Source organism: Cetorhinus maximus, chromosome 3 (genome assembly GCF_964194155.1).
Source record: "Cetorhinus maximus chromosome 3, sCetMax3.hap1.1, whole genome shotgun sequence".
Classification (NCBI taxonomy): Eukaryota; Metazoa; Chordata; class Chondrichthyes; order Lamniformes; family Cetorhinidae; genus Cetorhinus; species Cetorhinus maximus.
Window position 1 is genome coordinate 104,057,502 of NC_135881.1, and position 26,791 is coordinate 104,084,292.

General features: G+C 39.8%; 1 protein-coding gene across 4 annotated transcripts in view; it reads left to right on the forward strand.

Annotated features, from left to right (window-relative positions):
* The window catches only part of mios (missing oocyte, meiosis regulator, homolog (Drosophila)), a 68,716-nt gene that overhangs the window by 10,393 nt on the left and 31,532 nt on the right, over nt 1–26,791 (forward strand). For all 4 annotated transcript variants that reach the window (XM_078538788.1, XM_078538791.1, XM_078538789.1 and 1 more), the window contains exons 2-6: nt 6,443–7,844; nt 14,479–14,574; nt 18,003–18,263; nt 22,510–22,679; nt 22,788–22,853. In XM_078538788.1, the coding sequence (XP_078394914.1) occupies nt 6,548–7,844; nt 14,479–14,574; nt 18,003–18,263; nt 22,510–22,679; nt 22,788–22,853 (1,890 nt within the window). In that variant the 5' untranslated portion in view covers nt 6,443–6,547. The remainder of the gene's footprint in view (nt 1–6,442; nt 7,845–14,478; nt 14,575–18,002; nt 18,264–22,509; nt 22,680–22,787; nt 22,854–26,791) is intronic.

Genomic DNA, 26,791 nt, shown 5'->3' on the forward strand with positions numbered 1-26,791 from the left:
TTTGATGATCAAGAGTAGACTGCTGGGACTAGAATTGGTGAGGTTGGATTTGTCCTGCTTTTTATGGACAGGACATGCCTGTGTAATTTTCATTGCTGGGTAGATGCCAATGTTGTAGCTGTGCTGGAACAGCTTGGCTAGGGGTGTGGCAAATTCTGGAGCACGAGTCGTCAGTACTATTGCTGTAATATTGTCAGGGCCTATAGCCTTCACAATATCCAGTGCCTTCAGCCATTTCTTGATATCACATGAAGTGACTCGAATCAGCTGAAGACTGACATCTGTGATGCTGGGGACCTCCGGAGGAGGCTGAGATGGATCACCCACTTGGCATTTCTGACTGAAGGTTGTTGCAAATGCTTCAGCTTTGTCCTTTGCACAGGTGTGCTGGGCTCTCCCATCATTGAGGATGGGGATGTTTGTGGAGCCGCCTCCAATGAGTTGTTTAATTGTCCACTACCATTCACAACGGGATGTAGCAGGACTACAGAGCTTAGATCTGATTCTGTTGGTTGTAGAATCGCTCAGCCGTGTCTATCACTTGCTGCTTATGCTGTTTGGCACGCACGTACTCCTGTGTTGTAGCTTCACTAGGTTGGCACCTATTTTTTGGTACGCCTGGTGCTGATCCTGGAATGCCCTCCTACACTCTTCATTGAACCAGGGTTGATCCCCTGGCTTGTTGGTAATGGTAGAATGGGGGATATGCCAGGCCATGAGGTTACAGATTGTGTTAAGAGTACAATTCTGCTGCTGCTGATGGTGCACAGCACCTCATTGTTGCCCAGTCTTGAATTGCTAGCTCTGTTCAAAATCTATCCCATTTAGCACGGTGGTGGTGCCATACAACAGGATGGAGGGTTTCCTCAGTGTGAAGTTGGAACTTCGTTCCCACAAGGACTGTGCGGTGATCAGTCCTACTGATATTGCCATGGGCATATGCATCTGTGGCAGGCAGGGTGGTGAGGATGAGGTCAAGTATGTTTTTCCCTCTTGTTGGTTCCCTCACCACCTGCCACAGACCCAGTCTAGCAGCTATGTCCATTCGGGCTTGGTCAGTAGTGCTACTGAGCGACCCTTGGTGATGGACATTGAAGTCACTGACACTCAAATGTACGAGTATTAATGTCAATAAAAATGGGTACCTGATTAGCAACAACATTTTGAAGATTTTTATAAAAAGTTGTTAACTAAGTGATGCCTGAAACTGAATTTGTATCCTCAACCTGCTGGCTGGCCATTTCATGAGGGAACAGAAATTGGAAGATTTTTTTTTAACTTGCAGCAAGTGGAACAAATCTACAGTGGTCCTCATAAGAGTCTTGTGGTAAAAGAAAGCAACCCACAGATTAGCTTTGAAGTATTGAGGAAGTAACCACAAGAAGGAACTGAGGCATCCATAGTCAAGACATGGTAAATTAAAGTTTTGCTTCTGAGAATAGCTGGAACTGAGGGGGACTGAAGTAGTTTCTAGAGGACTCTGGCATACTTTTGGGTGGTTCCTATAGAAGTAAATAACATTAGGATTGATGTGTCTTATAAGGAAAATGTTTGGGAAGTGGGGGAGAGTAAGAGGAAAACTCTTTTGCATAACATACATAGTTATAACTTATGCTGTTAAGATTACTTGTTTTGTTTAATTCTTTTAAATATAATGTTTTTGTTGGAAAACGTTAAATCTCGTGGCGTAGTTCTATTGATTTATGTTACTAGGTATTCAGATTTCTCTTTTTAAATATTGAACTGTAACAAATATGAGAGTTTTCCATCTGATCTTGTAAAGATATACTTTCCACATTAGATGGGTATTATATTTTTCTTTTTGCTGCTACTTTACAGTAATGGGTTTTCACACCAGTGTGTAGATTTCAAAGCTATCTGATTGATCACCATTGTTCTGGATTGCAGCCTTCATACCATCATGCAAAGATCAAATCAGACTGGGAGGCAGTCATCTCAACAATTAGAAAAATCATCCTCCTGTTGACCAGATTTTTGAAAGTTTTCCTGATGCTAAGGAAGCAATTTGCCTTTTGTTATGGTCCCCATAGGGGAAGTGGATCCGTAAGCCAAGATAGCCAAATTTGCCAAATGACCACCCACCCAATCAAATGAAGAAATTACCAACAAGGTTCCACTTTTTGTAGCTTTTACTTTAATATGAATCTGAATCCACATAAATTAAACATGAAATAATAGGCAAATTAAGGTCAGTACGAACTACAAATTACACATGGAATAGCAGATACAATAAAGATTACATTAAAAGATTACAAGCATTCATATTACTCCCTGCACAAATGTGCCATCACATGCAATCTTGCTATCTTTCCAACTCTGTCTCCAGAATGTAGGATCTTTTACTTACTTGATGGAGCTACCATTGCAGATGACAAGGACTAAATCCAATCAATGATCCCGGTGACAGTCATCACCCAAACGGCACACTCCTATAGAACCCCCTTAGCTAGGCTCACAAAGCTTTGATGGCATAGATATCCCAGAGACTTCTTTTATCTGACTCCTTTAATAAACCTCATTAAACGGTGTGGTTGGCTCTGGCAAAACTGAAGCATAGCTGTAGAATTGTCTCATTCACAATCTCTGCTCTAACCCTGTCTTCAGTTTTCTGTCTTTTTTAACACTCAGCTCCTTGTAAACATGCCTTCCCTGGTTATACCCCTGCTCTCCTTTGTCTTTACAGCAGTAGTTTCTTTGTCTTCTTTGTCTGGCCACACAACTTTTTTTTGTATCTTGCCTTCCAGTTCACAGAATGTTACGGCATAGAAGGAGGCCATTCGCCCCATCATGTCTGCACCAGCTCTCCAAATGAGCATCATGACTTGGTAGTTTTTTCCTCACATCAGATTTGCTTCTTTTGCAAATCACTTTAAATCTTTGCCCTCTTGTTCCCAATCCTTTTACAACCGGGAAAAGTTTCACCCTATCTATTCTATCCAGCCCCCTCATGATTTTGAACACCTCTCTCCTTCGCCTTCTCCTCTTCAAGAAGGACAGCCCCAACCTCTCCAATCTATCCTCATAACTGAAGTTTCTCATCCATGGAACCATCCTTGTAAACCTCTTCTGGGTTCACATCCTTCCTACAGTGTGGCGTCCAGAACTGTACACACTACTCCAACTGAGGTTTAACTAGTGTCTTATATAAGCACAGCATAACCTCCTTGCTCTTGTACTCTATGCCCCAATTAATAAAGCCCAGGATACCATATGCTTTATTAACTGCTCACTCCACTGTCCTGCCATCTTCAATGATCTATGCACATATACACCCAGGTCCCTCTGCTCCTGCACACCCTTAAGAATTGTACCCATTATTTTATATTGTCTCTCCATGTTCTTCCTACCAAAATTAAACACCTCACACTTTTCTCCGCATTGAACTTCATCTGCCACCTATCTGCAAACCCCTCCAACTTGCCTATGTCCTTTTGAAGTTCAATACTGTCTTCCTCACAGTTTACAATGCTTCTGAGTTTTGTATCATCTGCAAACTTTGAAATTGTCCCCTGCACACCAAGTTCTAGATCATTAATATATATCAGGAAAAGTAAGGGTCCCAATACCAACCTCAAGGAAATTCCTCCACTACAAACCTTCCTCCAGCTCAAAAAATATCCTATTTGCTATTACTCAGTCAATTTTGTATCTACGTTGCTACTGTCCCCTTTATTCCATGAGCTATAACTTTTCTCTCAAGTCTGTTGTGTGGCATTGTATTGAATGCCTTTTGAAAGTCCATGTACACCATATCAACAGCATTGTCCTAATCAGCCCCCTCTGTTACCTCTTCAAAAAACTCCAAGTGGAAAACACTCTTTTCCCCGTTAGAAATCTGTGTTGGCCCTTCCTAATCAACCCATGTTTTCCATGTGACTATTAATTCTATCCCCCAATAATTGTTTCAAGAAGCTTTCAAACCAGTTGTTACTGCTTTCAGGTCAAGGGTCGCCATGTCACATGGACCAGTATTTAATAATTAAGAAAATTACAATTGACCCCTTTTACAATTGATACAAACTCTTAAGTCCTTTTCAAACATTCTTAAAAACAATTATAGATTCCACAGACATGTAAAGAAATTACACATTTTCCTTACTGTACTGCTTCTGGGTCAAAGGTTGTCACACTTTTCAAACTGATTGGTAGGTTCCCCTGTATTGGCTTCCTCAATGATGGTTTGGAGTCTGGGGATCTCACTTAATACTGCTTTTGAAACAGTTGCTTCACATGATGGTATTCTACCCAGCATTATGTCTGTTTGTGACAGTGATAGTTATATTAAGGGATTTGAGTAGAGCAATTGTCTTGACTTGAAGCACCTTCTTTATTCCATCATGCATATGGTTTAGATGTTCATATTCAAAGCACGCTTTCATCTTGTTACAGTGATATAACCGAGTGCATTTCTTTGCTGTTCATTGCAATTAGCCATTTTGACATCATCACGTCTCTGAGGAGGCTTCAGTCGTCCTGTATGAGGGTGGCTCAAAGCAAAACTGCAATAAACTAAAATTAAAAGAGCTAGACAACATGTAGATCAAAACTGAAGAAAGCAGCCAGAAAACTATTAATGAGAAACAACTAAGGCCCACACAATAATCATTTACTGTTGGGAGGACTTAGCAATAAATAAAACAGAAAATGAACCAGTTGAATAACTGAGAACATTTTAAATAAAATAAAATGTCTGCTTTTATTCCATCAGAAGCCAAAATCTGAAATGTAAAATAAGACATTGAAAATTACATTTAATTGTTTCTGTGAAATGTCTATTGAATTCCCTTTTTGTGTCCTTGGTATTCTTATTAAAACTTTTTAATTTGAATGTTCCACTCTCTCAACCTTGCATTGGACTTGACACTGCTCTTGGCAAAAGTATTCTGCTAGTGGAAAGCATATCCTATTGTCTTGTGTTTGCAGCATGTTTAATTTCTCTGGGTGCATCAGTGGCATTTTATCGGCTCAAGTGCCAAAATGATTCACATCAACTTCCAGTAATATCTCCTTGACAGTTTTTCAACGTTTTATGCAGAGCTAGAGGGAAAATTTCAAATTTTTTTATCACTTTTTTAAAACTGAATACGTGAGAGGGGGGAAACACAGCTCCATTTATTTGTAGCCTTGCATTCTGTTTACATTTAACATAAATCCTATGAACAGTGGAAAAGTTGTTTAATTAAAAAAAAACAAACTGTTAAGAGATAATTTGAAAGAAACTGGTGATTAATTTAAAGGGGTTATTAGTGAACCAGTTGGGCTTTTACAAAATGCCACAGCTTTTGTTAGTTTTCAGTGCTAAACTTGTTAAATTCAGTTTCAACTTGCTGTGGTGGATTTGAATTCCCAATCTATGGGTTGCTGTTTGAGTGCAATACCAACTAGATCATTATACCTTGAAAGTTTATGTTGAGATAGACATGTTTCCTCATTTTAATTTGGGTTCTGTTCTTTTCATCTCGCCTCTGACTCTAGGCAGTTACCTTAAGTCGTTTCCTCCAATTCATACTTTTGGACATCTCTATTAAACCTGCCCTTAACTTTTTTCTTATTCTAAAGAGGACAATCCTAGCTCCTCTAGTCTCTATGTAATTGAAGTTCCACATATATTTTGTACCATTCTAGTAAATCTCGCTTTGCACCCTCTCCAAGGCCTTGACATTCTTCCTAAAGCTTTTAATGCCCAAAATTGGACGCAGTATCCAGCTGGGGCCTCACCAGTGTTTTATAAAGACTTAGCATAATTTTGTCTATTGTGCTGTCTGCTTCTGCATATAAAACCAAAGATCCTACATGATTTTTTTTTTAGCAGGCCTCTTAACTTGTCCTGTGACCTTCAAAGATTTGTGTACATTTGCACGCCGTACCTCCCCCCGCCAAGGTCTGTCTTCCAGCAGTCCCCTTAAATTGTTTGTTCAGTGCTCTCTCTCTCTCTCTCTCTCTTCCCCCCCCCCCGCCAAATATGACATACAATTTCATTGAATAGACAGGATGTGATGTGCATGCAAGGTTTTTGTAAAAGTAACATTATTATGACAGGTGAGATAGGATCAATTAACATTGTCTACTGCGCCAATTCTTAATCTTCAAAATAAAAATTTATGATGATGTTGCCCTGCCATTCTGCTGAAATCTATTCTTAACTAACTTGTGATCTATTTCGGTAGATACGGGAGGGCCTAAAAATGTTCTTTAATAACTTAGCTATGTCACATACAAGCCTCCAACTTCCCTAAAGCAATAGAGGTGCAAAAACTTCAAATATATATCGTTGTAGCTCTAAGATTGTAATTCAATGTTACACAAATAGTTGTCTCTGTGCTAAAAGGTGAACACATCATTCTTAATCTTGAGCTATCTACAACTAAGAAACCAGTTATCAATTGTAATAATCGAAAGCAATTCTCTTTTTTTTTCTCAGATTCATAATGTTACAAACTGAGGTTTGTGTGTTTGTCTCCCTTCAATCAAGCTGATCAACTGATGTAAAATATTTGGGGAGAATCCTCGTGATCTGGTAGTAAATATGAGTGGGTCAAAACCTGACATCCTTTGGGCTCCTCATCATGTGGACAGATTTGTTGTTTGTGACTCTGAACTTTGCCTCTATCGTACAGAATCAGTAGGAACTTTTGAAGCTAAAGCTGGTTCTTTGAGACTTTCAGAGGACACCACTGCCACACTGCTAGCAATTAACTCCGACACCCCTTATATGAAATGCGTGGCTTGGTATCCTAAGTATGACCCAGAGTGCTTACTTGCTGTTGGTCAAGCCAATGGACGGGTTGTCCTTACTAGCCTAGGTCAAGATCGCAATTCTAAATGCAGAGATTTGATAGGAAAGGAATTTGTTCCTAAACATGCCCGTCAGTGTAATACGTTAGCTTGGAATCCTGTGGACAGCAATTGGCTTGCTGCTGGACTGGACAAACACAGAGCAGATTTCTCAGTACTCATCTGGGATATCAGCAGCAAATATACACCAGAGATAGCAGTCCCAGCAGAGAAAGTTCGACTTTCTGCTGGTGATACAGATGCTGGCCTTGTTGTAACAAAGCCTTTGTATGAACTAGGCCAAAATGATGCAAGTCTCTCCCTTTGCTGGCTCCCAAGAGACCAAAAGCTGCTGCTGGCGGGCATGCATCGCAATCTTGCAATTTTTGACTTGAGAAACACCAGCCAAAAAATTTTTGTCAATACAAAAGCTGTTCAGGGTGTAACTGTTGACCCTCACTTCCATGATCGTGTAGCATCTTTCTTTGAAGGTCAAGTAGCAATCTGGGACCTAAGGAAATTTGAAAAGCCAGTGTTGACATTGACGGAGCAACCAAAACCATTAACAAAAGTGGCTTGGTGTCCAACTAGAACTGGTTTACTAGCTACGTTGACGCGCGATAGTAACATAATTCGCCTGTATGATATGCAGCATACCCCAACACCTATTGGCGATGAAACTGAGCCCACCATAATAGAAAGGAGTGTGCAGCCATGTGAAAACTACATTGCTTCATTTGCTTGGCATCCAACAAATCAGAACCGCATGGTTGTGGTGACACCTAACAGATTGATGTCAGACTTCACTGTCTTTGAGCGAATATCATTGGCTTGGAGTCCAACTACTTCTCTGATGTGGGCTTGTGGTAGACACTTGTATAACTGCAGTGAAGAAGGAGAAGCTAGTTCTGGAGAGAAAGATGTTGCTACGAAAATGAGGCAGCGGGCATTATCAAGATACGGACTTGACACAGAGCAAGTGTGGAGAAATCACTTGCTGGCTGGAGATGACGACCCACAGCTAAAATCTTTATGGTACACCCTGCATTATATCCTTTTGGTTAAAATTCTGAGTAGCAAGATACAGGGCTTTATTAATAATTTTTTTAAAAAGATATTGTTTAGGAAGCAATATTGCAGTAATGTTCATTAACAAGCCCAAAACTAAGTATTTTTTAAATTCTGTTTTGCTGTGCAACAATTTTGCTTTGAAAGTAAATGATATTTTCCTCTGGTATTTCTATTTTGGTTTGCTTGAAGTATATATATCAAGTGTAAGGCTGGTGGTGGTAGAGCTCTTGTAGACTAATTGATAGAGAGAAATTGCTGTGATTAAGTCAACCACTCGATTATTTTGTAACACATGACCACCAGGATGGTAGAAACTGGACTAGATGGACTGGGTCTTTTCATATCTAGCAATTCCCTACATTTCTTATGCAACTAAATATTGTAATTTATTTTCAACGTTTGAAAACAAATATTAGGTGGGTGTTGCACTGCCATTACCCTGCCACAAATGTCATTGTAAATCTACATGGCCTGAGCTCACTGCATCTATTTCCTTCTGGCTATCTGGAGCATAACCTAATTTCCTTGGAATAGCAATTGATATATTGAACTCCCTATCAATTATTGCTCCAGTCCAGTAGGAGTCATCCTCAAGCAATACAAACCCTGGTTGGAGCACATCTGGAGCACTGAGCAGGTCTGGGTGCCAAACCTTTTAATTAGCCTTGGGAGTGAGTGTAGCAGAGATTTACGAGAATGATACCTGGACTTCATGAGTTTTAAATTACAAGGAAAGATTAAACAAACTGTCTTTCCTGGAATTAAAAGATTAAGGGATGATTTGACCAAAGTTTTCAAGATATTAAGGGGAATCATTTGGGAGAAACTAATTAATTTAGATGGGGCAGTCTAGGACTAGGGGGCATAGTCCAAAAAGTCAGAACCAGCCCTTTCAGGATTGAAATTGTGAAACTTCACACAAAGGGTGTAGAAGTTTGGAATTTTTCTGCAAATGTCAATTGATAGATCAGCTGTTAATTTTAAAACTGAGATCAATAGACTATTTTTAAACAAAGGAATTAAGGGATATGGGTTAGGTTGCAGATTAGCCATAATTTCATTTATTTATTATTCGCCCTTGGGATGTGGGCGTCTAGCCAGCGTATATTGTCCATCCCTAATTGGCCTTGTTCAGAGGGCAGTTAAGAGTCAACCACATTGCTGTGGGTTTGGAGTCATATGTAGGCCAGACCAGGTAAGGATGACAGATTTCCTTCCCTAAAGAACATAAGTGAATAGGGGAACAGGCTGAAGGGGCTGAATGGCCTACTCATGATCAGGAAGAACCAGTGGGCAGTATTTCATTAAGGTTTTTCATTTGTCTATCTTAGACAAGTGTATAAAAATTATGCTTATCTCCCCAGAGTAGCTGACAGAATAACTCAAAATATGAAGTTTAATAGGTGTGTTTTATCCTAACGCACGACGATAACATTATGATTCCAGCTGATGTTACTACTGGACAAGTCCGATAACAGTGTGGAACCCGGCTTGATAGATCCTTTTTTTTGTTGAGAAACATGGAGATTATCCACTGAACAGAGTCACATGAGTCAGCTGATGAACTTTTAACAAAAGAAGATATTCATTTAACAAGAAAAGATTAACTAGTACAATAATCCTTCACCTGCAACTATACCTATACAGATTTGTAGGGATAACACAAGCTATCTTATACTCTCTTAATCACAGTAAGTACATAGTCCATGTAAACCAAGAGGCGACCTGTGGTCAGACACACCACAACTTGAAACCAAGGGATGCCACCCCAAATAGATGCTTTCACACAAGGGTTTCCAGTCTCCACTCTCGAAGAGCCTGCTTTGGAATCTTCTCCCAAACGATGCTTTCTCTCAGATGCCTTCCGCAAGGATCCACCTCCAGGGTTTCAAACTCTCCTTCTGATGTTCCTCTCCCCTGGATCGCCATGTGCATTCAAGCTTCCTTCTATGTACTCTGTCTCAAATGCTCGTAGTAAAGTGTTATAGACCTTTGGCTGCCTCCTTGGATTTCCTGGCTTCTCACAAGCTTATGTGCTTTAAATTTGTGTCCTGCAGCTTCTCCCTTTAAGCTTGGATCTTTTCTCTGCTCCTCACTCTTGACTTTACTTAACAGGACCTTTTCCAGACTCCTGTTCTACCTTTGACTGGAAGGTCTTCTTGGGGCATCCTGCTTCCTGTAGCTCCCTCCTGTCGAGTTTCTCCTGGCAGCTGGTTTCAACTTTAGTTTGGGACTGCTTCTGCTTCTGCCAACTCCTTTCAACTTTAGAGCACACTGACTAGCTGAACTCAAACTGCTTTTGGTTTCTCTGTGTGCGTGTGTGCGTGTGTGCGTGTGTGCGTGTGTGCGTGTGTGCGTGTGTGCGTGCGTGTGGTTCTCTTCCCCCCCCCCCCCCCCCCCCCCCCGGACCCCTTAGGCTAGGCAACAGCAGTTTTCTTTCTATTTAGTTTTAACTTCCCTAAACCGGCCCCCCCCCCCCCCCCCCCCCCGCCCCGCCCCCCTCCCATAACACAGCTCTCCATTTCAAAGGCCATAAAACTCTTTAAAAGTTGCCTGCATTTTTAATGTGAAACTAAAAGTCAGGTCTTACCCTTCTAACCCACAAAATACAGAAATGCAAAATTAAATTTAAAGATATACCTTATTCCTAACACACCTAAATAGTATTTAACTTACTTAAAACTCTCTATTTCCTAACAAGCATCCTGTACTCGCCGCTCAAAGTATTGAAACAACTCAGTTTAAAGACTTAGTTGTAGAAACTGCATTATATGGTACTAAAGATATTTTGATTTTAAAAAATTAGATGATGTGCAGAAAGTACAGAACGCATCCATCATTATGGGCTGGGTTTTATGGAAAGTCCCCTTGCCCTTTCTTCCCCCCTCCCCCGCCCCGCCCCTTGCCAGAAGGCTAAAAAGTCAGGTGGGCTGGGTGGCAGGGGAAAGATTGCCCACCTTCAGCTCCGACTGTTCAAAGGCCCACACGAGATATTCCCACCCCCTTGCCCAACACTACATGCAGCTGAAGCTGTCAGTTTCCCACTGTGATTAAAGTACTGGCGGCAGCGGGACGAGACTCTTAAGTGGCCACTAATTGGCTGCCTGGTGTGTCCCCCAAACCACCCCCCAAAACTTAAAATTTCTGACAGGTTTGGGTGGGTGGGGAGACAGCAGTAAGGCCATTTTCTGGATTTTAGATTCTCTTCTCAATCCACCCTGCCTTCAAACCCACAGGTGGGGAGCGTAAAATCCAACCCCATGGGTTACTGTTTCAGGTGTAGTTCCTGCAAATAATATTTGTACTGATCTTTCACCAATCCAATATTAGCTTCCAATATAAGTTTATTGCTATCATTCAAATAATTTTCTTACTGTTGAAACAGTTGATGTGAATCCGTTGTCTGTATGCCAATACTTCAGTTCCTGCTTAAGATTTAGTTTAGTTTAGTTATTCAAAGCTCCTGTGTTTGTTACAACCACAAAGTGATGGTGTTTATTCTGAATTGCAGCAGCTTTTTGAAACTATTGCTATTTGGTAAAGGAGAGAGGATTAATTTGCAAAACAATTTCTTACCCAACTTCAGGATATGCTAAAGCACTTCACAGCCAGCAAAGTGTATACGCTAGTGTAATGTAGGGAAATGCAGCAGCTAATTTTCATACAGCAAGGTCCCACAAATACCAATGTGATGATGACCATATAATCTTTTTTAAGTGGTTTTGGTTGTGGGATAAATATTAGCCATGACAGCTGAAGAAATCCCCTGCTCTTTTTTTGATTAGAGCCATGCCCACTTGAGAGGGCAAGAAGCATTTAATGTCTCACCTGAAAGATGGAAGGGGTGGAATATTTTGGAAAGAGGAATGTGCTATCAATTTAAAATGCTTCTATTTCCCCCCCCCCTCCCATATTTATCTGTATTTAAAATTAAAACAGTTTAGTATCCTACTCCTTTTCTTTGAGAAAGCAGCCTGCTAGAGACTTATTACATTTGGTCTCCCCATCCTGGGTGGATTAGGGGGAACCATTTGGTGATATATGTGTCTGCTTTATTTTCAGTACCTGTATTCCGGTTACAAAGCTTCCTAATCGTTTTAAAAACCCAGAGAGTGGGAGGAGGGAGTGATGATAATGAGTCAAGCTTGACACACGCCTTACTAAGCTGGTCTTTTGTAGTCAGAGCACCTACTGTAGCTGATTTCTAGCAAGCTGTTAAGAATTTTTCTTCTGATGTGAGTTATTTTGAGAAGCTTCTGTTTGTAATGTTTGAGCAAGTGCTTCAATTCCTCCCAAGTTCTTTAACCTAAAATTTCAACATTTCAAATAATTGGTTAAGTTGAATTTTTAGATACAAAGGCCCTGAAGTTCTATTCCAGGATCAGAGCTGTGGGTCGTTAAATTGCCTGATTGGGGAAGAGCTTTGAGTGGAATCCAATTTCAGTGGTGTTCTACTCCATGTAAAATGCAATGAAGGTGCAAGGTAGAGAGGAATTTGGCTACGTTCAACTGTATCAGGGGGTGGTAGCATGCCTGGGATTTGCACCCATTACATACTTTTTAAGACCTCAGTTGAACTCTTGCCGTTAAGAGCTGACATGTGTTTCATTGAGGCCCAGTGCAATGTACCAATGTGCACTTGCACCTTGAAAGCACATTCCCCTCCCCACAACCATGTAAATGATCCCCATCTCTGGAAATTTAGGACTGGTTCAGCAGTCTTCATAAAAACAAAAAACTGCGGATGCTGGAAATCCAAAACAAAAACAGAATTACCTGGAAAAACTCAGCAGGTCTGGCAGCATCGGTGGAGAAGAAAGGAGTTGACGTTTCGAGTCCTCATGACTCTTCAACAGAACTGAGTAATATTAGGAGAGGGGTGAAATATAAGCTGGTTTAACCACCCCCCCCCCACCTTAAACCAGCTTATATTTCACCCCTTTCATAATATTACTCAGTTCTGTTGAAGAGTCATGAGGACTCGAAGCGTCAACTCCTTTCTTCTCCGCCGATGCTGCCAGACCTGCTGAGTTTTTCCAGGTAATTCTGTTTTTGTTCAGCAGTCTTCATGTTGGCTGCATGAGAGTTTCGCCTGCTGTATTTGCATCAGTGGAGAGGACCCAGCATAATTTTGGCTACTATGTAACAAAATACATAGCATCGTCAATTGGCTAAAAGCCCATGCCATTTTACTTTTGAAGAGTTGCCTCCTTCTTGGAAGAATTATGGTGTCTGTTAAAAGATCTGTGTCATTGTTAGAGTAGTTTTTGCTGATGTTCCATTGTGCTGTGATCCATGCCATAAACCACTCAGTAGATGTTTATTCCTCAGCCCGCCACAATGTATTTTCTGGAGGAACCTCCCATTGTAATAAGAGAGACATGATGTCCTGATGCGTTTTGAAATTTTATAGGTGGGAATTCTGGTTTTAAAATTTCAGCTTTACATCTATCTTCTGTTTCATCCCCTTAGATAAATTGTTAGAATGGTATTAAGTTTTGTCCTTAAAAGTAAATGAAAATTTGTGAATGTAATAAATAATAGACCTTCCTTTGTCAGCCATGATCGTATTGAATGGCGGAGCAGGGGCTCGATTGGCCGTGCAGTCTACTCCTCCAATTTCTTGTGTTATTGTATTCTTGTGTAGCATACAGTATAATATTGGGACCACAGATTTACAATTATTTGATTAAGTCCAATTGTGCTTTTGTTGTTTTAGGAATGTTAATGACATTTTCAAACTTGACTAGCAAATTGTCTAAATTTGTATGATATTGTAAATTAGTGTAAATTTTGCTACTTTTTAAAACTGGTTTATCTTAAGGTGGATGTTGCAGGTAGGTAGTAAAACCTAGCAATGGTTTGGCACTGTGTGCATTGGCTCTGAGGTTTTTGAGGACTCTGGAAGAATGAGGTTGTTACAGAATGTGAGAGCACTGGGAAAGGCGTATGATGTGACAGGAGGGGGAGAGGAATCTTGAAATCTTGGGAGCATTGGGCAGAGACTCCTTGATGTGATGGTGAAAGAATGGATTTGGATAATGGCAGCACTAGGATGGCAGTGATGGAGTGTGGAGGCTTTGGAGAGGGGTGTCATTGTGAGATATTTTGAGGGATGGGAAAATGGACGGTTTATGGTTTCCACTGATTTCTCTTTGGTTTGATAGTGGAGGGAAAGGTGTGTGTTGGAGGAGGGAGGCACAGCAGAGGATGATGCAGTGCTTAGGATGAGGTATCTAGCTCTGGGGGAAGGGAAAGACTTTTCATGTTGCGCACCATCTGAGCTTATTTTTTAATTACAATTACATGCACCATAACAAGAGGTTGAACAGAGGTGTATACAACTGGCCTTGAGCTGCCTTGCTAATGAGCCCCACTACCAGATGGTGAATAATGAAGCCAGTGGCGGTTTGATTACAGAAGTGCAGATTCTAGGTTTGATTACGTTCATGTTCAGATTGTGGAAAATTCAAGGTTACGGTATATCACTAAGAATTGGTGAAGCATGATGACATATGTATATATATTTACATATTGTCAATTACTATTGAAGCTGATTTTTAAAAATGAGCTGTTTTTCCCTTTCTGTTGCTTTCCTATATTTACAATCACTCATGAAACAATATGCTGAAGATGCAGAACAGAAATCTGTGAACAAAGTGCCTCACGTATACTCTGGAATTAAAACAATAGTAAAATCAAGTGCAGGTGAGTGTGAATTAATTGGTGTGTTTCCATCCGCTTGTAATGTTTGTTTCTGTTGTGAATGACCGCAGTTTGATGTTCCAGATGCTATCAAATAATTAAAAGGGATGAGAATGCAGAATTTAGTTTCAAGAAGATTGAAATTAATTTACAATCCAAAAATCAGGTTTCTTAATTGGGCCACGTTTAGAACAGGAATACTGAAATTGGTTTAATTTTAACTATCCTAAAACACAAACTGCATAACTCAGCTTTACATAGCAGCAGTGACTTTTAAAATTTTAACAGGTGTGTAGCAAAGTAATCAGGAACCCCAAGAATTTTAATACACCTTTTGCAGAATTTACACAGTCCTATTTTCCTGCTTTACAAGTTTAACTTGTTTATTGGTTATTACATCTCCTCCAGAAGAAAAGCAGTTCCAATTTAATTAAATGTATATGTTTTTGGTGTAAGTAGTACCTTCTCTTTGACTCTCTTTATTGCCTGAAATCTACACCAATGCAGTTTACAGGCTAATGGTGACTGACCGGAATTTTCTCAGCACTTTGGATTTGGATTTGGAGGCACAAGTGGGAGGAGTGGCAATGGTGGTGTGGTGCCCAGGGTGACCAACTCTTGCAGAGAAATAAAGTTAAGGGGCACTTCCGGCATGTGGGTCTGTTAAGGGGAGGGGGGGTGGTGGTGGTACTGCCAAAGCTGAGAATTCCGTGGTTCTCAACAGGTGGAGAGTGGGTTCTGCGCTTGCATGAGGTTTAAAGGACTGAATTACAGGAGAGACAGTGTCCTGGCAACATTCGACCCAGGGCACAGGGCAGTGGCCTCAAATATGGGACAGTCCCATAAAATTGGGGATGGTTGGTCATCCAGGTGGTGCTAGGAAAGTGTCTTGAAAACACATGGAGCCAGCTGCCCAATATGGGTAACTATGCAATGCTGATGGATACCTACATGGCAGCGGTGGAAACCAATTAAGAGAAGTCATTAGGTTGCGTTTTTCCCCACACCATTCCAATTTTCCTAGAGGCTGCTGGGACCCCATTGTACATGGATTGCTAGCTCAGAGGAGGCACATGCACAATGGGAAGACCTGCTCCAGCTTTACACGAGATCAGTAAATAATCAGAAGGCAATGGGAAGCCTGCGGTCATGGTTCGAGAGGCCTGCAATTGCAGCACTCATTGGTTTTTGCTGGTGAGAGTATTAGGGATTAAGAAAATCATTCCGGCTCCTTCCTGCTCCTTTCCCCTTTTTGTGGTGCTCCCTCTTGTGTTCTAGTCACTCTAGCTGTACTCCCAATATGGGCACAGCGTCCCTTACATGCTGGCTCTTGATTGGCTCTCTGCCTCCCCAGTCTGCCTACTGTTGGGCTGCATCCTGTAAAATTAAGCTGACGGGTGCACAACTGAAATAAGTGGGGTTGAGACCCAGGGATAGACCCCATGTCGGCTTCCCAATGCTCGTGGCAAAATTCAGTCCACTGTTTCTGCAATGTCTAAGTGTTACTAGATATCAGTCCAAAAGATGTTAACCCTTAAAGTCAAAATTCTAACTGGAACCTGGTTTTAATAAAGCCAGTGCTTTAACTAAAGACCTGTTATTAAACGTTGGCAGTTGAGGATGTGACATCTACACTAATATAAACTGGGCTTAAGGCATATTCTTTAAAAGTATTTGCATATTTTCATTATGGCCTCCTACAACTTTCTTGGTTTTCTGTTAGTGTGCTAGTACGTTCTCAAATACTTCTGTGGTTATTTAGTAGAATATTTACAGCTTCAGAAATTATTTTCATCTGCTTTGTTTCTTTATTTCCACATACTCTACATTTATATGAACTGATTTGTAACTTGATAATTCATATACTACAGTTTCCATGGTTTTTCTGGTAATGACAATTTTATGTATTTTATTTATTTTTAAATCTTAATAGTTAAAATGGTTTGTGTATGGTTGTGTATATAGTGTAGTTTTTCTATAAACGGTTTCTATTACCATGTGTGCATGGGAAAAGAGCCAGATTTCAAAGATGAGAACTTGGAGGTTTTTTAGGAAGGGGCAAGTTTACCTGTCTGGTCATCTAGAGGGAGACTCTGACATTAGCTAGATGTGGTCTGTATATATCATGTGATATACCTACCCTGAATACACCAGAGAGCAAAAAGATAGTGGAGGCCATGTCAGCATTTGTCTGTTATGTGGGACAACCTGAGGGGAGGAATGTAATCAAACTGTTTAAGTGGGAAGAGAATGTTACTTGGTTGCAAGAGTTAAGCATATTTTGATGATGTTTTGTCTATATATACCCTCTAAGATTTAAACAGTCTGCTTCTACTTATAGTTTAAAATCCTTTGATTGTCCATATTGCATGTTTCCATCTTTCGAAACCCTGTTTCAGGAATGAAAGGCCCCTTCTATCCATTAGCACTATTCAAATCACACGTTTGGTGTATGTTTATTTTATAAGCACGGAATATTTATTATGACTGTTATCCACAAGCAATAACACTTTTTTTCATTAGTCATACACTTTTATTTGCTTCAACAGGGCAAAATAGCATTAGTCCAGGATCCAGAACAGTCCAGAAAAACTCCTGCACTCCTCAAGTGAGGCTGTGCGATGATCATCCTGGGACTTCCCCATTGATCTCTTGAGATTCAAACAATCAAATTGAATATTTGAACTTTCACGAGCCTTTTAATTTCAATTGTACTCTGAAAAATAATTAGTTGTAACTGTCAATTTTTGCATTTTAGTGCCACTATTGTGTGCCAAGTGATCTAGTTCAATAGTAATAACTTACATTAAATAGCATATTTAACATAGTAAAATGTCCAGAAGTGCTTCACAGGGATATAATAATACAAAATTTGTCCACTGTTCCATATCCATATAAGGAGATATAAGATAGGCGACTAAAAGCTTAGTCAAAGACTTAGGTTTTAAGGAGTATCTTAAATCGGGAAAGAGGAAGAGAAGTGGAGAGGTTTAGGGAGGGAATTCTAGAGCTTATGGGGTTGGCAGCCAAGTATGAAGCAAAGGAAATCAGGAATTCACAGGAGGCTGGAATAAAAAGAATGCGGAATTCACTGAGGGTTGGAAGAGGTTACAGAAATAGGGAGGGGAGGAATCGAAGGAGGGATTTGATCACAAAGATGAGAATTTTAAATTTGACGTATTGATAGACTAGCAACCAATGTTAGGAAGCGAGCACATGGGTGATGCTGAACAGGAGTAGGCGTGAGTTATGCATAAGAGTTTTTGACAGCCTCCAGTTTACAGATGGTGCAAGGTAGGAGACTGGTCAGGAGAGCATTGGAATAGTCAAGCCTGGAAGTAACGGAAATATGAATGAGTTCATTTTGTAAACAAAGTTAAACATTGTGATGCACCTTACCAATTTTTTGTTTCCATTTATTCCATTTTCAGAGAGAAAAACAGAGTGTTATAAGCATGGTTGGACTGGGTCTGATCGGCAGACAGATTTTATCAGGTACCAGAGTGAGGAACGATGCTTGGCTTTGCAACTTTGTGGCTGGATCCAAAAAGGACCAGAGATTGATGTGGGTCCCTTCCTGAATGCATTAGAGCAAGGAGAAGAATGGGAACGTGCTGCTGCTGTTGCACTTTTTAATCTTGACATTCGAAGATCAATAGAGATTCTCAACAAGGGAGCTGCTTTGGGAAAAGGTATGTTGTTCAACTGTTTTTGCATTGTTTGAAGCTAACCAATCATTCACAAAATTGTTTTATTTGTGAATGCATCTTCTATTGGTGCTGTAGTTTTATTCAATGAGGGGAAAACGAGAATGAGCATCCATTTGCTTTGAGTAACCAAATGAGAATGATGCAGGATTGATGCTCTTTTCTGGGGGAAGGGAATTAGAAATTTTGTCACTACCAGATTTAGGCAGGGAGAGAAATCATGGGCCCTGGTGCTTCTGTTTCCAGACCCCTTATTCCACCCCACCTCAATCATGCATGATATTTTTTCCCCTTTTCAATATTCACCGATCAATTCACCAGTCACAAAGGTCCTAGTAAAATGATCATGCCCATTGTTGGCATCTGGTTACAAATATCATCCGATTATATATGCAGCACAGGTCAATAATATTAAGAGCAACAATATAATTCAGTATTAGTTTGTGCATGTCATATAGGTGATCTCACCACAACTATTGAACAAACCAGAGTGTACAAATTCTTTTAACATCATGCAATATTGTTAATTTGACAGGAAAATATCTCATTAGTTATTTATAACACTGCAGATGATAACTGATTTTGGTGACGGTCTCAGCCCTCATTAACATGTTCTTCCCATTGCACTATATGAATACGGCGACAGTAAATTCATATTTGGGGGAAAGATTCAATACTTGCAACCCAGATAAACTGCACAAGATCTTTTCCATTCTGTAGAGGGATTAGAAGACTTTTCCTACCTGGGTGCGTGATAATATTCAATATAATTATTTCACAGAAGGGGTGTAATTAGATTCTATTTAGTCAGTAATCTCACAGGGTAGAAAGATCAAATGACTCCTGAGGAACAAAGTGGAATGAATGAACAACATGGGTCTTCACTGTCAGTGAGAAGCATTGGAGCCCTTAGGTTTCTCTGTGCAACACAACTTTTAAGAGGCCAGAGGAGAAAGACTAGTTCATAATTGTATCTGTTTTTTTTGATCAGCATGTCCAAAGACTTTGCTGCCTTTTGCTACAATATATTTTCAATATCTACAATGCAGTACAACTTTATACGCTATTTCATTCCTCAAAAAGTCATAAAACCACCAAAATAGATACGCAGACAAAGGACAAGATTGAAGTCGATGGAAAAGATTCTTGAGAATCGTGCAGGGTAAAACAAGTTACTGATTCACTATGAGCCCATTATGTACTCCTGTCCTGGAAATTTCACCCCACAAAGCCTGCTGACAGTAAACTTACATTAGCAACAAAATAACTTCAGCCGTGATTCCACCCTCTGATTGCAACCATACCATTCTTACTTTCCTGGTGCCAACCCATAATACACCAAAAATGGCATCTGCCTCTTTACACTAATCACACTATCTGTGGGATTTGTCAATCAGACATCTGCCAACAGCTCAGGAAAAATGTAACTTGAATTGCTTCATCTGAATTTTTCAGTGAAGAATGATACATGGCACAAAAATTAAGTGCGGCCTTAACTCAAGAACTGGATTGTTTCTACCCGCCCCCCTCCAGAAGCTGTCATACAAATTGTGTTGTACACTATGAATTTACAGCCCAAAATTGAAAAATGTAATTAATAAATAAGCAACTCCAACAGCAAAGTGTGACAGCAATATCCTGAGAGAAATCGCTTCTAGAAGTGGTTAAGTCATAGGATTGGGTTTCTAAGAAAGCCCTTTATGCTGTTTCTCTGGGATTTTGATTGATTTTTTTTTTGCCAAAGTTATAATGGATGATTGGAAATCCTTTGCCCAGAGAAATTTTAGTCCCACAGTATGACCATTTGCTGCTAGATTTTAAACAGAATAGTGCAGGGTAGGGTGAACCTAGGATGAAATAGAGATTTGTAAAACTTTAAGCAATCTCTTAGTGACAAATAGGGATTTCGTTCCCAGACTTTACAAGAGTAATAAAACGGCCGGTAGTGATTCAACACAGTTTTGTATCATTCTGGTTTTTAGTTTTTTATACACTTATTTTGATGACGTCCAAGATTCTCAAGCCTCTGGTACATCAACACAGCATGTCATCAGAATTGTGCCTACTTTAGGGCATGATGAAAATTTAGACTATTTATATGCTGGTTTAAATTCAAAAGAGGATTTTTGAGAAGTCTACAGTATTTAATTGTGTGGTGCTAAACCTTAAGTGACACCCCTACCCAACAAGGTCGTTACCAGCAGTGCAGCAACTGTCAGTGAAACTAACCTGAAAAGAACTGTTTTTAAAAAAAAAAAAATCAGAAATGGCAGGCTGATGGTTCTGATTTTTTTTAAAAGCCGGTCTTTCAGGCCTGAAGCTCATCTGAAGGACAGCGAGAACTCTGTTCTAAACACTGGGTCCTGGATTTAGGCCCGTTTTTGCTAGCTTTTGCCTGGAATGGGCCAAACCACGTAAAGATATTGTGGAATTTTAAGCACCAGTTAATCAAATTTCCATAATCTTTAATATTTAAAGAAACATTGGCTGTAAGAGAGCTCCACACACAAAACTGGTCACACCCCCAGATCAAAATAATGAACATGGTGAGTTCCCACCAATTATGCCCATTTATCACCTTTGGAGAAGTTTCTTCAATTTGCTTTTTATTTTGTAGGTGCAAAGGCAAAAGTAGACGCACCTTAGAAGTTTGTTAGATATTAAATATTTTCGTAAGAAACTGACTTGTGTACACCACTAAAACTAGTAAATGGTTTAGTATAGTTTAAATCAATTTTTCGTGCTTTTAAAATCTGGTTACTTACAGCTGGTGGGCTAGAGACACTTATTAAAAAATGCTTTTTTTTGTGATAACCTGGTGCTGTTTTATTAATAAGTGAAAATGGAGTTACCCACTCAAATATTTCCATGAATATTTTTAATGCGAGGGAAAATGATAAATAATTACGCTCTATTATGCTGCAGATTGCACTGTTTCATGAAAGATTTTTTTTGTGATTTAGCAAATGAGTTTGAGTGGAAACTTGACCGTAACTTCACTCTGGAAAACCACCATTTTCACGCAGATTTCAGTTTACATTGAAAGCAGAAATTCTACCCCTTATAATCTTTCTTGAAGGCAATATTTATTTATGTATGTACATATTAACAATACACTCACCACCAATGTTCCCTTTAAAATTTTGTTATGGTACCTTTGGTTTTTTTGCCAGACCCCACATGCGCTATATTTAACTCCGAGCCAAAGCCAATGTTGTACCTCCTAGGCTACCCCCCACCACGTTAAATCTGGCAACACCTCCAGTAGTGCAGTACTTTGTAAGTGCTGAATTGTAGTGCTAGCTTGGCTTACGTGATCAAGTTAGTGGAGTGGAGTTTTAACCTGCAGTCTTCTGACTTTAATTAGAGTGCTAATGCTGAGCTTTTACTTTGTAAAGGAATACTCCAAATTGAGATTACAAATTATGCTTTCTTGTTAATTTGAAAATACATAATTTTTTGTAAGAAAATTCTATCTTGAGACGGCTGTTTTTTGTGTCCCCACGGGCCCAGGATCCTGGCAGAGCCAGTGCTGACCCCACCAAAATATGCAGAATCAGGGGAAGCTCACCTCCTGCAAAATGCCTAATCAGCACTAATGCCATCAGGATTGCAACTTGGGCAGTATCAGAGGGAGGAAGCTTCAAAGTATTGTGGATGATGAATCCTAAAGATCTTGGAAGTGTGCCCATCATCAGAAGCTGAAATAAAGGCAAAAATGTTTCCATCTTTGGAGGTCCAAGTCACAACTCAGACTTGGAATCTCCATGTGAGTTGACATCCACCTGACTCCTTGGTTTATAAAAACCCATTGATGTCTTGCTAAGCTGAGGAAACTCCTGCACTGGGAATGTCTTCTCATTATTGTCGTCTCTAATGTCAGTGCTCTTGTTTGTGTGGGTAGAGACTCCAGCACAAACAAAGCACTACAGAAGTGGGCAAGATAGGCTTGGACTTGGTGTTTTCAGACCTCCTGCTGAACTTGTCAGAAGGCACTGGAAGGCTATAGATTTTCAGCCCCAATAATTGTTAGCTTTGGCTTCCTGCATACAAGATGTGTGACAAAAAATACAACCTTAATTTGGAAGTCAGTTAATAAGTTGGATATGGAGGAGTGGGAAGGAAGTATTTTTCAGATAGACTTTGACAAAGCTATTATTGGGTTTGAATTTTCTATTTGAATAAAATATATCAAAGAGGTGACTTATAATGAATCCTTTGTGATTTGCAGGAGATTTGAACCTAAATGTTGTAGCTATGGCACTGTCAGGTTACACAGATGACAAGAATTCTCTGTGGCGAGAAATGTGTAGCTCTCTGAGGCTGCAGCTAAATAATCCTTATCTATGTGTCATGTTTGCCTTTCTGACTAGTGAACCAGGGTCATATGATTGCGTGCTGGTAAGTCCTATCTACCTATCATTTAATGTTTATAATTTTGACCACTCATATATTTTTGTAAACCAATTATTTTGGCAAATGGTAACACTTTTTTCATTCCTCACTTAGTATGAAAGCAGTGTAGCAGTACGTGATAGAGTGGCCTTTGCTAATATGTTCCTAAATGACACCCAGGTGAGTGTAAATATAATACATACTTTGAACCCATTTTAAAATCTCATTTTTATGCTGAGCTCTACTGTAGTTGAAGATAACCATGGGATTTCCCTTATTCACCTGTTAGTATACCCGATTGCGTACCACAATCCTTGACTAAATTTTTTACGTTCTCTGTGGAAATCTGTAAAGCAAAATGACACAATTTACCAAATGACCCCCAAATGAAGGAATTACCAACAAGATTTCACCTTTTGTAATGATTACTTAATTTATCTTGATTCCAATTAGTGTTAACAGTCGATGCAAACTATAAATTACACGTACGAACATACGAAATAGGAACAAAAGTAGACGCTTCGCCATTCAATAAGATAATGGTTGACCTGTTTGTGTTTAGAATTCCACATTCCCATCCACCTCCGATAACCTTTGATTTCCTTGCTTAAAAAGAATCTCTCTGCTTTTGCCTTAAAAAAATTCAATGACTCCTCCTCCACAGCCTTCAGGGGCAGAGAGTTCCAAAGTCACACAACCCTCGGAGAAAAATTTCTCCTCATCTCTGCCCTAATAGGGCAACTCCTAATTTTAAAACAGTGCTTCCTAGTTCTGGACTCGCCCACAAGAGGAAACATTCTTTCCATACCCACCTTGTCAAGACTATTCAGGACCTTATATACTTCAATCAAGTCACCCCTTACTCTTCTAAACTCCAGTAGGAACAAGCCTAGTCTGTCTAACCTTTCCTCCTAAGACAACCTGCTCCTTCCAGGTATCAATCTAGTAAACCTTCTCTGAATTGCTTCCAATGTATTTGCATCTCCTTAAATAAGGAGACCAAAACTGCGCACACTATTGGAGGTATGATCTCACCAATGCCTTGTATAACTGAAGCATATTTTCAATTCCTCTTGTAATAAAGAATAGCATTCTACTGGCCTTAATTACTTGCTGTATCTGCATACTAACTTTTTGTGACTCGTGCACTAGACCACCTAGATCCCTCTGCACCTTGGCATTCTGCAGCCATTCTCTGTCTTAGTAATGTTCTGCTTTTTCATCCTTCCTGCCAAAGTGAATAACTTCACATTGTCCCACATTATACTCCATCTGCTAGATTTTTGCCCACTCACTGAACCTATCTAAATCTGTCTGCAACCTCCTTATGTCCTCTTCACAACATGCTTTCCTACCTATCTTTGTGTCATCTGCAAATTTAGCTACCCTGCCTTCACTCCCCCCATCTAAGTCAGTGATATAAATTGTAAAAAGTTGAGGCCTCAGGACTGATCCCTGTGGGACTCCACTTGTCTCACCCTGCCAATCAGAAAAGACCCATTTATGCCTACTGTTTTCTGCCAGCCAGCCAATCTTCTATCCATGCTACTATGTTACCCCTACCCCATGAGCTTTATTTTCTGCAATAACCTTTGATGTGGTACTTGATTAATTGCCTTCTGAAAACAGCATGTCTACAGGCTTCCCTTTATCCACAGCGCATGTTAGTCCTTCAGAGAGCTCCAATCAATTGGTTAAACATGATTTTCCTTTCACAAAACCATGCTGACTCTTCCGAATTACCTTGATCTTCTCAAAGTGCCTAACTATCATCTCCTTAAGGAACAATTCCTGCACCTTCCCCATGACAGATGTCAAGCAACTGGCCTATGGTTTTCCTGTTTTCTACCTCCCTCCCTCTCTTGAACAGAGGGTTTATATTTGCTACTTTCCAGTCTGATGGAACCTTTCCAGAATCTAGGGAATTTTGCAAGAGTAATACCAACGCATCTACTACCTCATTAGCCCTTTTTTAGCTCTTTTAAGATCCTAGAATGAAGTCCATTAGGACCTGTAGTCTTGTTAGCCCACAGCTCCATTGGTTTGCTCAGTACTGCTTCCTTCGTGACTGTAATTTCACCAAGTTCTCCTCTGCTTTCCACCTCCTGATTTACAGCTATTACGGCAATATATTTTGTACCCTGTATAGTGAAAACAGAAGCAAAATATTTGTTCATTTCATCTGCCATTTCCTTATTATCTACTATTAATTCTGCACTCCATAGAGGACCAACACATACTTTATTTTTTCCCTTTTAAATACCTGCAGGAACTCTTGCTATCCATTTTTACAATTCTAGCTAGCTACCTCTCATTCTAATTTTCTCCTGATTAACCTTTTAGTAATTCTGTACTGCTCTTTATATTCTGACCAATCATCTGACCTGCCACTCATCTTTGTGCAGTTATATGCTTTTTCCTTACGTTTACTGCTTTCTATAACCTCTTTAATTAACTACGGATGGTGGGTCCTCCCCTTAGAATTTTTCTTATAAGAATATTCTTATTTTGTCTTCATACAAATTTTCCTTTACTGTTACTGCTTCTGGGTCAAATGCCCTACCAAATTGTGAGGACCTATTTGCTTTGCTTTTACTATTGGATATGGAACCACTTGGGCCTATTTGTAGCCTGCTTTTTGAGTTTAACATGCAAGTAAACCTATATCTTTACCAGTTTGATACCTCATTCTAACTTATCCTTGCTGTTGATTCCAGTATTACTTTTTTCACTTTCCATTAAACTCGAGTCGATCTTAAGAAATAGGAGCTGGAATAAGCCATACAAGTACTCAAGCCTATTCCGCCATTCTAAGATCATAGCTAATCTTATGGCTTCAACTCCACTTTACTACCCAATCCCCATATCTCTTGATTCCCCAAGAGTCCAAAAATCTATTTGTCTCAATGTTGAATATATTTCGACGTCTGAGCATCCACAGCCCTCTACAGTGGACAATTCCAAAGATTCACAACTCTCAGTGAAGAAATTCTTCCTCACCTCAGTCTTAAATTATTGACCTCTTATCCTGAAACTATGCCCTCTATTTCTAGACTCTCCAACCAAGGGTCTATCCTCTCAAGCACCTTCAGAATCTTGTACATTTCTGTGAAAATGCCCTTCATTCTTCTAAACTCCTGGGAGTATAGGCCCCTTCTATTTAATCTCTGATCATAGTGCAGCTCTCTCATTCCAGGGACCAATCTAGTGAGCCTTTGCTGTACTGCCTCTGTCCTTACTTAGATGAGATTAAAACTGTGCAAAATGCTTTGTGTGGTCTTGCCAAAGCCCTATACAATCATAGCCAGATTTCCTTACTCTTATATTCCAACCCTCTTGTAATAAAGGTCAACAGGCTGTTTGCGTTCCTAATTGCTATACCTACATGTTAACTTTGTGTTCCTTTGTATGAGGGCATCCAAGATTCTCTAAACATCAACATTTATAACTTTTGCACCTCTTTTTTACAAAGAATTCTGCCTTTCTTCTCCTACCAAAGTGAGTAGCTTCACATTTCAGTCTGTCCCACTTAGCATAATGGTAGTGTCGTACTAGACAACAGCGAATGTCCTCACTGTGAAGATGGATATAGCTTTGATTTTTCAGGGATTGTGCTGTGGTCAATCCTATCACGACTATCATGGGCAACTGATGTGTCTAAACCGTGTAATTTACTGAAGATAGGATCAAGCAGATTACTCCTTCATCGCTGATGCAGACCCAGTTTAGCAGCTATGCCATTCAGGACTGGTATATAAGCTTTGTTTTCCACTTGTCAAATTATTTCTTCTCCTCCCCATGTGGTTTGCTATTTTAAAATATTTGTATATCTTCTGAACGAAAAACGTGCAATTATATCACATCCTTGATGTAGAATGAATTACTTTATGTACATAACAACCACTGCACCTCAAACAGAGAATCTATTGCCTGCATATCTATATCCCACTGACAACAATGGGATGAATGATCAATTCCCTTTGATGGTGTTGTCTGAGAGGAATGTTGACCAAGACACTTAGAACTGTTCTTATTGATTGGCAGCTGGATAGGAAAGCCACCACTGGAAAGCCACAGCCAGACCATTGGCAATTGGAAAAGATCAAGGGTTGGGGTGG